We start from the raw sequence: 14,613 nt of genomic DNA on the forward strand, positions 1-14,613 counted from the left end.
GAAGTCAGTAAAGCCATCAATCAAATGAAGAACAACAAAGCTAGTGGACCTGATGGGATTCCTGCTGAAGTCTTTAAAGAAGGGGGGCCTGAACTTACACAAAAACTTCATAAACTCATTGAAAAAATCTGGATGAGGGAGGAGGACTGTAGGGACGCCATAATTATCACCCTTTTTAAGAAGGGTGATAGAACAGATTGCAGGAACTACTGAGGTATCTCTCTTCTTGCTACCACAGGTAAAATCCTTGCAAGGATCCTCGCAAATCACCTCCTACCAATCTCAGAGGATGTCCTCCCCGAATCTCATAATGGTTTCCACCCTTCCAGGGGGACAGTGGACATGGTCTTCACTGCACAACAGCTTCAAGAAAAATGCCGGGAGCAGAGTCTACCTTTATATATGGCGTTTATTGATCTGACTAAGGCCTTTGACACTGTGAATCGAACCACTCTCTGGACCATCCTTCTGAAAACTGGATGCCCTGATAAATTTGTGAATATTTTGCAACTCCTTCATGACAACATGACAGCAACAATTTTGGACAACAATGGCTTTCAGAGTCTGATCAGGCGTAAAACAGGGATGTGTCATTGCTCCTACTTTATTTGCTATCTTCATTGCTATGATTCTACACCTTATTGAGGGGAAACTCCCTACTGGTGTGGAAATCATATATCGAACAGATGGAAAGCTTTTTAATCTCAGTAGGTTGAAAGCAAAAAGTAAGGTAATGTCAACCTCTGTCGTAGAACTTCAATATGCCAATGATAATGTAGTCTGCACATTCAGAGAAAGGTCTTCAAACTATCCTACATGTCTTTGCAGAAGCATATGGAAAGCTTGGGTCTCACTTAATATTAAAAAAACCAAAGTGCTTCATCAACAGGTGCGAACTAGTCCCTCTGTAGCACCATCAATCCAGCTTAATGGTGTGATGTTGGAGAATGTTGATCACTTCCCCTATCTCGGCAGCCATCTCTCTGTAAAAGCTGACATCCATGCTGAAATTCAACATCGTCTGAGCTCTGCGAGTGCTGCATTTTCCCGAATGAAGTGTAGAGTGTTTGAGGATTGGGATATTTGCAGGGAGACCAAAATGCTTGTTTACAAAGCCATTGTACTACCAACCTTACTGTATGCCTGTGAAACATGGACCATTTATAAATGCCACTCCCAACTTCTTGAAAGATTCCACCAACGCTGCCTCTGGAAAATTCTGCAAATTACTTGGGAAGACAGATGGACTAATGTTAGCATTTTGGAAGAAGCAAAGACTACCAGTGTTGAAACAATGATCCTTCAACATCATCTTCTCTGGACCGGCCATGTTGTTCGAATGCCTAATCACTGTCTTCCAAAGCAGCTACTTTACTCCCAACATAAGGATGGAAAACGGAACATCGGTGGACAGCAAAAGAGGTTTAAAGATGTTCTTAAAGTGAATCTTAAAAAATGTAACATGAACAAGAGAACTGGGAAGTCTTGGCCCATGAACGTCCCAAATGAAGGTCGGCTATTATCAAAGGTGCTGTGGACTTTGAAGAAGCTCGAATCCAGAGCGAATGGGACAAACAAGCTAAGTGGAAGGCATGTCAAACAAATCCTCATCGTGACCATCTTCCATCTGGAAACCTATGTCCTCACTGTGGGAGGCTGTGTGGATCCAGAATTGGCCTCCACAGTCACTTATGGACCCACTGTTAAAGACCTTATCTCGGAAGACCATCTTACTCAGCTACGAGTGATCGCCAATGAAAAATGAATGAATATGAGATAAAATTTATTTTGATTTATTAAATTTGATTTATTAAATTTATTAGTCGCCCATCTGGCTGGCTGTCCAGCCACTCTGGGCGCCATACAAAATAAAAACATACAAATACATTAAAACATTAAAAATCTCAACAATAATAATAAAACCTAACCCACCCCAAAAGCCTGCCTGAAGAGCCAGGTCTTCAAGGCCCGGCGGAAGCTCATCATAGAGGGGGCATGGCGGAGATCATTTGGGAGGGAATTCCACAAAGTGGGGGACACAATTGAAAAAGCCCTCTCCCTAGTTCTCACCAGTCTAGCTGTTTTAACTGGTGGGATACAGAGAAGGCCTTTTGAGTCTGATCTTGTTGAGCGGCATCCCTGATGATGTTGGAGGTGCTCCTTCAGATAGACTGGGCTGAAACCGTGCAGGGTTTTAAAGGTCAAAACCAACACCTTGAACTGGGCTCGGAAAACAACTGGTAACCAGTGCAACTCCTTCAGCACTGGAGTGATGTGATCTCGCTGGCGGCTGCCTTTAATCAGGCGAGCCGCCACATTCTGTACCAGTTGCAGCTTCCAGACCGTTTTCAAGGGTAACCCCATGTAGAGTGCATTACAGTAGTCTAGGTGAGAGGAGACCAGGGCATGTACCACAGATGGGAGCAGATGGTTGGGAAGGTAGGGGCTTAGCCTCCGTATCAGATGGAGTAGATACAGTGCCGACCGGCTCACAGCCGAGACCTGAGCCTCCATGGACAGCTGGGAGTCAAGAATGACCCCCAGGCTGCGGACCTGGTCTTTCAGGGGCAATTGTACCCCATTGAGCACCAGGTCAACATCCCCCAACCTTCCCTTGTCTCCCACAAACAGTACCTCAGTTTTGTCAGGGTTCAGCCTCAGCTTATTCCTTCCCATCCAGCCACCCATCCATAAAATATTTTTATTTTGTTACACAGAGTATATTGTAACAAAATAAAACTGCATAAATATCAGATAAATAAAAGAAATACCAAACAAACAACCTTTTCCTAACAGGAGAGGCAGTCTGCAGTAGCTGTCTTAATCTTAGATGTGGATCAAGAAGGCCTGGATTCAGAACCCATTCAGCCACAAAGCTCATTAGATAGCCTTAGACAATTTAGCATCTCAGCCTGACCTATTTCACAGGGTGGTTGTGATAGGAAGATCCCAACATGAGCTGCCCTGAATCGTTTGGAGAAAGCAGGATTCAAATGTGATAAATAAAATAATTTAAAAGAACCTGGCATATCCCAAATATAAAAGTGAGCGGAGGTTATATAAGTTCATAGCATAAAATATTATTAGACCTCTTACAGATTTGCAGAGCCCTTCAGTTAGGAATCTGAAGTTGCTGGAATAATGTAATTCATGCTAATCGTTTTTCAATTGCTCTACAACACTAACATTCCAATCATCTGCAAATTCTGAATGCTCTTTTGGGATACTAAGCAAATCACAAGCAGCTCAATATTTGCTTTAGTTATCTCATCCACACTGCCTTCAGAGTTCTGTATTTCTTGTGCAAGGTGGCAAGCCCACAAGTTTATTTGACAACAAATGCTGGTGAACTTCACTTCTCCGCTTATGATGCAGACCTGTAGACCTTGTGACCTGCATTGCTGAATGCAGCTCATCAGCCATGTTTTTTGGCCTTCCATATCAATACCAGCTCGGAATGCAAACCCAGGGGCTATCATGTCCATGGCTTTCCCTTCTTTAGGGAATGAGGTCAAGGACGATGAAGCAGAAGGAGAATAGAATGTAGGGCCAGTCCCAGACGTGCTGTGGTGCCAGTGCCTCTCTGGCCCTAGGATGTAGAGTTGCTGCCCTTGGACTTGGAGGATTCCTTTGTAAAGGCCCCAGTGAGACAGAGCCTGCCTTGCTCCGTTGGAGTAGATCGGGCTGGAGCCCTTTAACTGAAACATCACTTTCCAGCGAGGATGGGATTAGCAAGAAGGATGCAGTGTCTGCTGCTATATTTATTTATTTATTTAAGACTCAGGCTCAGTTGGATGCTTGTTGAAGCAGCATGAGAGCTCTAATCTCTTTTTAGCCCTTCCTCCAGCTCGATTCTCAGCTAGACATGCTCTGACTTGCTTTGCATCCTGCCTGAGTCTCGTCTTGTACCAGGTCACACTTGCCTGGGGTCAGTGCTTGCCTTGCAACAGGGGCCAGGTGACACAGCTTGCGGGTTGCATTTTGCTTGGTGGGCCACACTTTGTGCTGGCCAGTTATGCTGGCAGCCTATTCCCCCCTCCCCAGTGTTTCGGGTAGCTGTTTCCTGCTTAAAGAACATAGAAACATCCTTAAGAAGCTAATTTATACCCAGTTGGGGCATTGTTCCATTTAGTGATATAATGTCTGCACTGACTGGCTCTTCATGGTTTCAGACAGGAGTCTTTTCCAACCCAACCTGGAGGTGCCAGGGACTAAAGTTGGCACCTTTTGCGTGCACAGTATGTGTTCTACCACTAAGCCATGGCCCTTCCCTCAAGAAATGTTTTTTGACTCTGTTCCTTTGAAGAGAATCAGAGGTTTGCTGCACCACACACCACTTCCCTGTGGGCTGGATAACTGCCATCTTCTTGTGGTGAATGAGAAGCAGACACCACGAGCACAGGGGAATCTCTCATGAACGTGGCACTTCTGTACATTACTCATCCATCCCCTCTATCTTCAGTTTGCGGTTAAGAATCATAGTGACTGTGTGTAATGTCTAGTTTGGCCCTAAAATGCTAGTGTATTTTGGAGTTTAAAAAAACAATACATAGCTGTTGACTGATTGAAAACAGTAAGGTTGAGACATTTAATCAAGCACAAAAGGATCCATGGCATATAAAGGAATATAAATGAGTCCCACAGAAGATTGGGCCAGCCATCAGTTCAGAAATTGTTATTAACAATCTCCTCCAAGGTTTATATTGAACTTCATGTGGTACTTTAAGTCCTGAAATTAGGATATACGTGACATAAAAGGGAACTAGTACACTTCTCTAATTCCTCTTGCGATTGTTATTACTGCTGCTCTTCAGAAAAATGACACTCCAGATATTTGTCTTTCATGCCTTTTTTACACTATCAGAGACGATGATAAAATTCATTCTTAAGAAGTGCCAATATGATGTAGTGGGTAGACTGAGTGCCTTGGACTGGGGAGATTTGGGTTCATATCTCTGCTCCCCTGTGAAGCACACTTGATGGCCTTGAGCCAGTCGCTCTTTCAAACTAACCAAACATGTTGGCTTGTTTGTATTCTTTATGGCGCCCCTTAAATTTAGAACACAGGTGTGGCCATTCAGAGTTTAGAACTACAAAATATGAAACTCTGAAAGGCAATTAGGTGGTTCTGACATACATGACTGCAGCATATGTGAATGACAGATATGCCCGTGAGATTTCCTCATTGTTTTATGGTATAGCATTTTAATTGACAAAGCAGTGTAGTCATTTTACCTGTACATGTTTTTCCATCTTCTGCCAGTTCATAGGGATCTGTGCAAAGACACTGAAAGGTTCCTTTGGTGTTGACACATTTAGCAGAGGAGTGGCATGGGGGGTTGGTTTTGTTTTCACATTCATTGATGTCTGCAGGGAAACACAATAACAAAGTTCTAAAACATATTTCTAGAAGCCTGATCCTAAGATATGCTGAAGCAGCACAACAGAACAATCAATAATTTGGGTCAAAAAAGTTACACCAGTACAATGGTGACATTTGCACACAATGATAAACTAATAATTCTAACAAGCCTGAGTGTGCATGGGCAGCATATTCATTCACATCCATTTTACTCCTCCTTTTGTGTGTGGCTAAACAAGCGGTCAGTCAAATTTATCTATTAGAAACCACTGATTCTCACAACAAAGCTTGTACATATTCTGGTTTATTAAGCCAGCATTTTTGTCTTAGCATCACAAAGTACTGTGGTACATGTGTTAATGTTAGACTAAACCTATAACAAGTATTACAAAAAGTCTGCAATTTACCCTCAAATTAGAAGAACCGTTGGCTTCTACACCAAGCAAGGCTTACCTCTCCTGAAACCATTCTGTGGAATTAAGTCCTCCAAAGCTACTTAAATCTGCCAATTTATCCTAAACATGCCTTCAGCACAAGGATGATGGAATGTGTTCTAGCACTTCAGCTCTACGGGCAGCAGCAGGTCCTGGGTCAGTTGCTTCCAACAGCTTACCCAATATTGTAGACTGCACTACTCAGTCATCATGGTGACTCTCTGGCATGAAGCTTGCTGAATTTGCCTTCTGTTCTCCTGGTAAGTTTTTAAAGGCAGCCAACAGATCATAAAGGGAGAGGACAAAAGGTTAGGTGGGGAACCCACAGCCAGACCAGGGAGAGTTCCTATAGCTAAAAAACCCAGCAGTGCTCCTGCTGCTGTTTGGAATCATCTTCCACTTACTCTTTCTAACCTATGACTCAGGTACCTGTGGTATAAATGAGGGTCCTCAATGTGGTGCACATGAGCACCATGGCACCCTCACATATCTCAATTTTTATTTTTTTTTAAATGTGTTTTCGGGGGTTGTTCTTTGATTGGGGGTGCCTGTTTTTTGGGCTGTGTTGTCTGCTTTTTTGTGTGTTCCATTGTTTTGGAATGTGTGTACCATTTTGCCTTTTTTTGGTGGGAAGAGGGGGTTCTGAGAACCTGGGTTTCTTCAATTTCTACATGCTTCCTCAGTCCCCAAAGGGTGGGGACTGCTAGCGCACAGCAGTTGGACATGAGCCAAGATTTGATCAACTAATTTTTTTTTTGGCTTGGTCTATTCTTAATTTGTTTCACTGTGTATGTAATAATACATTGCATTAACATACGTGAAGCAAAGGAAGACCTTCATATTTTAAAAATCAAATTAACAGCTATACAAGCAACTTTGGACAGAGTTTTTATTTTTGTTTATGGCACTTCCTATTCTAGCCCTTTGTTTTTGTACAGTACATAGTTTGCAGCTAATTTACATTGTTTAACATATTAACTGAATAAGGTAGAATAAACGACTCATTCATGCAACGAATACATTCAGTTTGTTGCCAGAATATTAATCTGCTGGGGTGGTGGGAGTTTATTATAATTCAATTAACTATTTTTTTGCATGGCGTATCTAGGTGAAAAGAATTCAGGGAATACATAAGATATGACTAAATGAGAGAGCTAAAATCCCCCACCTCCATTTCAAGTATACCATTATCTGAATCACTTTCTCTTCCAAGAAATGCTGATAAGCAGGCTTCATTGAGTATCAGCTGTAGCTCTTGCATGCAAATGAATTCACCACCTGTTATAGCATTTTCCTGAATATGGGCTTGTTATACTTCTTCTCTCCCTGGTTTTTTTTTTTTTTTTAAATCAAGGTTGAATATTAATGTGCACGTACAAGCTGGGAAACACTATGTACAGTGACTTGTAGAAATGTAATGCAAGAGAGAGTGGAGTCCTAAATTGATGCAATGCATTGAAATGAACTCCTGCAGTTCTTCTCTTTCATGGCATGGGAAGGGAGACGGATAGAGTGCATGTGGTGCTTGATTTACTGGATCCAGTGGGAAGCCATCTATGCTAATAATTCTCATAATGTGAAGATGGAGATAATGACAGTTAAGTGAAAAAGTTAGTCTTTCTTTCTGGTCCCAATATTAGAGATGGGGAAAAAAATTGTTCAGTTCACCTATTAATGTGAGCCTACTTAATACACACTTCTCAAACCAATATTGAACTGAAACCAAATGGCAACTATCTTACGAAATTCACACTTCACTAACTTAGTGATGCAGTTCGCCAATAAAAAATATGCATACAGAAATGTACAGGCATACCCCGCTTTAACATTCGCAATGGGACCGGAGAGTATACTGTATGCGAAAATAAACGTTAAGTGAAGCAATTGTCTTCACTTGTACTGCACGCAATCACCACTAGATGGCAGCGGCGTCATGCCGATAAAGTGTACGTTATTGCGAAGTGCACGAACGTTAAGCGGGGTATGGGGACGTATGGAGCATGTACGTTATAGCGAGGCGATGTTAAGTGAAGCAACGTTAAGCGGGGTATGCCTGTACATTACTGAAAGTGCACACAAACATGCTTATATTATTGACAATAATATACAAAAGATTATATTAGGGAAATTGCTTGCATATATATATATATATAAGTGAAATGTACATGAATTTGTGTATAAAATGACATGAGGACTTTAAAAAAGTTTTTTTTAAAAAAGAAAATCTTAATATTGGAAAAATGAGAAATTGAAAGAAACTGCCAAGAACAGATTTGTCCATCCTTACATAATGTCCCACCCTTTCTTTCTTTCTTTCTTTCTTTCTTTCTTTCTTTCTTTCTTTCTTTCTTTCTTTCTTTCTTTCTTTCTTTCTTTCTTTCTTTCTTTCTTTCTTTCTTTCTTTCTTTCTTTCTTTCTTTCTTTCTTTCTTTCTTTCTTTTGTGGCTTGCAATGGCATGGAGAAAATTGCTAGGTCTGTAGAGCAAACAACATAAGGTCTGTTGAATGGAGCAGTCTATATGGCATTTTAAATGGACATCATGATGCAGCTTACCCAAGGTCATCAGGGAATGGCATTCTGTACAAATAAACAGAGAAGCAATGTTGTGCCTAATGAGTTGGAAACATATGTGGGTATCCCGGCATCACATCTCCACTCCATCACAGATCTTACTTTGCTTTGCTCAGTCTCACGGTGCAATCCTAGGTTACCTCCCAGGAAGGTGCCTCAATGACCATGGCATGTATCGGATGTCTATCTCCAGTTGTAGAATGCAGAGAATGAGATTTGAGGGTGCGCTAAATATACTGTATGAGTATACTGTATACTGTAGCACACCACCCCAATCTCCGAGCAGTGAGAGATCTCCAGGGGTCCCTGTGCTTGGCCAGGGTTTGGTTTCCTTGGAAAGAAGGTCAACGGAGTCTGTGGTGTCTTTATGAGACAAGGTTTATTTATTTACACACATTCCAAACTAAGCTTAAAATGGAGGGGTTCAAAGCATCAGCAGTCCAATAGATATTTCTTTTCCATCAGGCTTACGGGAGACATCCTAAAACCATGGTGCAGGGAGCCAGCCTCTCTGCCTGTCTACAGTTCCCAACCTTTCCTCTGAATGAACTAAAAACATGACCCTCTTTTTTCCGCCGGAGTGGGGTGGGCTCCCCCGAAGAGTTTCAATGACAATAGTATTTCCCTGGCCTATTTGACTGTTAATGGGCACTTGATAGAGCCATTAGCCCACCTGGCCACTCTGTTAGACTAATAAAAGAGATTCATTTGACCAGCAGAGCAGGTTTCTCCACTGCAGAGCCCACCTTCAGGTGCAGGGTCCCAAATCAGAGGCTGGAAGGGGACTCATAGAAATCATCTATCTCAGCCTTCAAACCCATAACAATACTGATTTAGAGTATTGATGTGTTTGACTGTTGTGTGTTGATGATGGAAGAGTGTGCTTCAGTGGAACTCAAAGGCATGTAGTTTTAGCTGCAGTTAGATTATTGTGTTTATTACTGTGCGGGGGGCTGGGGATTTAATTGGATTTGTTTGTTTATTTATTTGATTGATATACGGTGGTTGGGAAGAGTGAGTTGATTTTCTTTTGCCTAATTGTCAATCATGCTATTGTAAAAGTAGTTGATTTTCATTTGTAATATTTTACTTCCTAATGTTAGAGGATATTTTGTTTAGTTGTTTACTATGGCCTTTCCTTGTATTTTTGTAGCTGGTTTTTATGTGTAATATTTATTTTGATACTAAAGAGGATGCTCTGTTTAGTTGTATTTTACAGAATGTAGACATTCTCTGGTATTTTTCTGTATTTGCTGTTTATTTAAGATGTTTTACCCTATGTTAGAAACTGCTAAGGGTTTTGTTTAAATATAAGTGGCGTACAAATTGTCCAAATAAATAAACAAGTCTCTGATGTCAGAGAGGGAGATTCAGTTTGGATCCCCTCTCCATATCACCACAGATGTTCCCAATTCCCTGTCTCAACTGAAGTGGAGCTATAACTTGGATCAAAAAAGGCTATGTCAGCGCATTCTGGGGAGGGCTAGGAAATAGCTAAAATCCAAAGGATCCTAAGCTGTCTCTGTTCCCTGACATGGCCACAAACTTTGAGAAATTTAATCACACTTGGGAATGTGCCTAAATCTCTCCCACCCCCTTCCTTCTCATTGATTCCACTGGGAGAGAGAGAGAGAAAATGTAAACACCAAAACTGCCAGAAGACTGCAATACCGTTCCTCTGCCCTCATTTCCACCCTGCTGGCTTGGACCCAGCAGGATGTTGGATATGGCGGTAGAGCTGCCTTCATATTTCATCCCCCCCACCTTAAGACTGCAGCCTAAAGCTGCTGCACAGGGCTGTTATGACGTTAAAATGAAGGTCATTGGACAATGGATAGGTACAGGGATGACAAATCACTCCTTCCTTCTCCAGCCAGCTGAAACGTTTAGAGAAAAATAATTCCAGCCAAAATATCTTTTGGAGAGTTATTGCTTCCAAGGCCCAAAGTTGCCCCCTGCACCTGTTTTTAGAGTTGAATACAGGCAATACTTGTACTAATGCATACCTTGGGCTTATCCCATGTATGCTGATACCTTTTTCATGTGCATGGGTGATACTGTTTTGGCTACATAAGGACAAGTATAGGCAAATTTGGATAGGGCAGGTCACAGGCACACACAGCTCTGTCCTCCAACATTTCACACCGTTCCTTTCCCACCCCCATATCAGCCTCCTCACTCGGCCTAAGGGTAGGGCCAGCCCAATGCTGGTGTAGTAGAAAATCTGACCACGTGGAAAGCATATGCTCCTCTTCCATTTGAGCACTGATTCTTCTTTTGTTACTCCAACTGTGACAGTGAGGCAGTAAAATTAACAGTCTAGCTGAAAAAGTGCTTCTTAGTAGAAAGATCCCTTCCCTTCATGCTGCACCTATTATAGTGTTCTGTTTCATATTTCCATGCATCCAAATAAAAGTGCAACAAGATTATGTCTGAAAAAGGTGCTAGCAGGAGGAAACCTTTTCTCCCTACAAGAGAGATCTGTCCAAATGCATTCCTGTTTTACGCCTCAGGCAAAATCTCTGGACCTGAGCATGGGTATTCTGGCTAGGGTCTGTTACACCTGCTGTTCATTAAAACCTACAACCTGTTTAGTCCCTCCGAAGTCAGATACATTGGCCCCCCAAGGGCATTAAAGCATCCTGTGATTCCATGAATCCTGTTGCTTCCCTTTGATCTGTATTCCTCTACAATGAGAGGAAGAAAGAGCTTTGCCAGGCAAGCTGTCCAGTGTTGACTACTTTTTAATTGCATTCTGGGAGGCTTGGAGCTTCCTGTTGACTAGCTCAGCAAAATATGGAGCACAATAAAATGGTTTGTGGGAATGATCACTTTAAAAAAGGAGAGACTAAGGGTGATTTGCGTGGTCAGAGTAAAACCATACTCCACGGAGTGAAGAGATTCCGATCATACAAATGATAATATGAAGAAATGTGTATGCAAGGTGGCCAAGTTGTACTTTTACAGAAGTATCTTTTCAACGTTCTTTGTAATTTGCTTCACATTTTTGTCTCAATAAACTTCATTCCAGCCCTAGAATGTGTGAATTCCGAGGCTCTACATTTAGAAATGGTAAGAACAGTAAGCTTTTTTTTTAAAAAGAAGCCTTTATCAACAATGAACTGAGAAGATGAATGAGTTTTCACAACATACAATATTACCCTAGTTTATTGGACCTTCTGAAATAAATCATGTTTAAACATTCCAATATGGGAACGCTATTCTTTCTGGAAAATAACAGACAATGCATTTAGAAAAAAAATCAGAGGCACCTTGGCAGACTGGTGCTTTCAAATTCCATCTCCCTTGTGTACAGGATAATTGTTTTTCTCCTAATAGCTTGTATCCTCGATGGCATGAGTAGGTAACTATGAATTGTCCTGCTTCTGAACAATGGACAAAGTCACCATGTTCCACTACTGGTGGGAAACCACAAGTCAACTCTAGAAGCCAAAAGAGAACAGAACAAAGTTTAAAAACTAGTACGCATAGTACCTGTGCCTAGATTCATTTACTTTTTGCTGGTGTTGTTGCAGGCATCAGTCTACTGATGCGCAAATGTGCTATTGTCTACCAAGACTTTTCCTGCATACTCTAAGGATACAGGCAATTCCATGCATAGAGGGAATTTTCCTCATACAAAAGCTCCTTTTTAATGGTAGCATATTGATGAGAGTTTATTCTCCTATTCATGTATTCTGGAAATAATTAATACTCAAATATTTTGTGCTGCTCATTCTGATAGCAGCTATAGAATCAGTTTGTTGTAATTCAGCAGGATATCTTTAGCATAAGATTACAGAAATATTAAGAGATTTAATTTCTTTATCTCCATGTATCATGCAAATATAACAGGTATAATCTATTCTTAAATGTTTTGGTAGTTTTTGTAAATCCTTAACCTGACTTGATCTATTACGATTAGAATCCATCACACCATTCATATAATAATTACTACTCTCTTGGTAATCTACACATTTCCTAGTGTGGTCCTTCTATCTAAGCTGTTGCATAATACATTTTCCATCATAATAACTGTTTAATGTATTCATTACAAGGTCTAATTTTTTTTACATAGATTGTCATACCTCTCCTGATTTTTGTTACTGTGTGCTTGATATATTTTGGGAGGAAATCTACTGTTCACCACATTTTTTTCTGAACTTTTTTGCAATGTGCACTTCTTGTAGCATAACATTTGCCTTTGCTTTCTTGAGTTTCTCAATGATATTTTTAATTACATCATTCAGTACTTTCAAATAGACATATATGGATTCCCCCCATTTATTTCAACTAAGTAGTTTACAGAATTGTTCTGAATAATTTGTTCAACTTAATTATCATTCCAACCACATGATGCCTGAAGTTATTATTTGTTGCCAATGCCAATTTAAATTTATTCCTGTTCTTTCCAACAGGTTCAGTTTATAAAGTATTCATAAGAAGGTCCCTAAATACTTGTAGTGATGGTACAGATCAAAATAAATCTGAATTCTGGGCCCTTGATCTTTACTGCAAAGGCTTTGCAGAGAAAAAGACAGTTATCTTACAATGGCTACTTACTGCTTTTTAGATTAACGCAGAAGGTGGAAGGTCTGCTTTGGTGTGCTGTGGGGAATGAGTTTTCCAGTCCTCTCTTCCCCACTGTGGATGGAGATTACAGCCTTCCACAAACCAAAGGAACTTGACATCCATTGAGAGAGCAGCCAAGATAGAGAACGTTATATCTGTGAGCGCATCTTTAAGAAGCCTACCCTCTGATCCTCTTGTATCTCACTAGGTGTGTCTCTCTCACTGTATTTGTTAGGTTGAAATCCAATGCACACTAACTTGGGAGTAAGCCACATTGAATTTCTTTCTGAGTACTCATGCATGGGATTGTGCTACTATGCTGTGAAGTAGCTGGAATAATGGCTATTAAGAACTTGTGCATCTGCATGGATCCTGACTAAGGATATTCTAGGACCAGGATGGGGAACTTGTGGCCTTCCAGATGTCTAATGGTCAGGGATTATACGTGTTGTAGCCCAACCAATTTTGGAGAACTGCAGATTTTCCATTTCTATTCTAGAAGCTTATAGGAAAACATATGCCTCCTGCCAATTTTGTCACCCACAGGATTATAGTTAAGATGTAGTACTTGGTTTTAAGTTGATCTAATATCTTGGCCCTACATGGGACTAAATGCAATTCAGGTTTGTGCGGTTCAGGTTGTTAGCATGGAAATTCTTGGTTAATGATGACTTTGAGAAATGTTCTTTCTACTACTTACCCTACTATCTACCTTCACATTCCTTTTGAAGAAAGCACAGCTTTGACTGATGGCAAAAATAGTTCAAGACAATTTCACCACTTCATCCCAGTCTGCTAAACTTTCAGCATGTTTTGAAATATTCCAAATATTTGACTAAAGGGAATACATTTAATCTTTGAATTACCTGGGTGAAAGCTTTCCTGCCAAATTCCTAAATTCATGCTGGGTATATTTTCACAAGACTCAAAGTCTTTAGGAAATTTCCCAATTATGAAGGCATCAAGGGGTACTTCAGTAAGACCTGTGTTATCACAGATTAATCTGGATAAAGAATGTTTTCTGAGTTCTCGCCTTTGATCTTCAGTAAAAGCATGGCTATTTTCCCACCAGAATCTGTGTGGAAATAAGACAAAAAATATTGTAAGTCATTAGTGTTATAACCCACCCTGGGACCTTATGGTACAGGGTGGTGGTAAGAAATCTAACAAACTCATTTGTATGTCCATAATTTGTCTGGCCTGTTACTCTTCTCAAAAAACTGTTGCCTGTTATACTAGAAATAGCTCTGGGCATTCACTATTGCTTTCAATTTTTGTAATCTTTTTACCTCCAACAATTTCTCACGTTATTTTGGGTTTTGTTGATATTTCCCATTCAAGCTTTTCCTTGTTTAACTGAATACTTCATTCACTCCATTCTTCTTTTGCTTAAATAGGCCATTTTGTTTTTAAAAAACCCTCTCATATATGCTTTAATGGATTCCCATACCACAGTACCATTAAGTTTCCCAGTATTGAGGGCTGGCACCAGATAGCAGCCAGGTAGGGTCCTGGCTGAGGGGTAGCCCAGAGAGGCCCCTGAAGGGCCCCTCCTTAGGGTGGGAGGGTAGCATTCCCATTCCGCAATCTGCAGCAGAGTTGCCTCCCGACTCTGCTGCAGATTGCAGAGAGGGAACTCCCAGGACCCCCATATAGACCACATGGGCCCATGA

At 40.9% G+C, this 14,613-nt stretch overlaps 1 protein-coding gene across 1 annotated transcript in view; it reads right to left on the bottom strand.

The window, feature by feature from the left end:
• The window catches only part of TPO (thyroid peroxidase), a 99,866-nt gene that overhangs the window by 11,346 nt on the left and 73,907 nt on the right, over positions 1 to 14,613 (bottom strand). Inside the window, exons 12-14 of the mRNA XM_061626059.1 lie at positions 13,807 to 14,015; positions 11,641 to 11,811; positions 5,236 to 5,367 (exon numbers count right to left, since the gene is read on the bottom strand). Of these exons, the coding sequence (XP_061482043.1) occupies positions 5,236 to 5,367; positions 11,641 to 11,811; positions 13,807 to 14,015 (512 nt within the window). The remainder of the gene's footprint in view (positions 1 to 5,235; positions 5,368 to 11,640; positions 11,812 to 13,806; positions 14,016 to 14,613) is intronic.

Source organism: Rhineura floridana, chromosome 4 (genome assembly GCF_030035675.1).
Source record: "Rhineura floridana isolate rRhiFlo1 chromosome 4, rRhiFlo1.hap2, whole genome shotgun sequence".
Classification (NCBI taxonomy): Eukaryota; Metazoa; Chordata; class Lepidosauria; order Squamata; family Rhineuridae; genus Rhineura; species Rhineura floridana.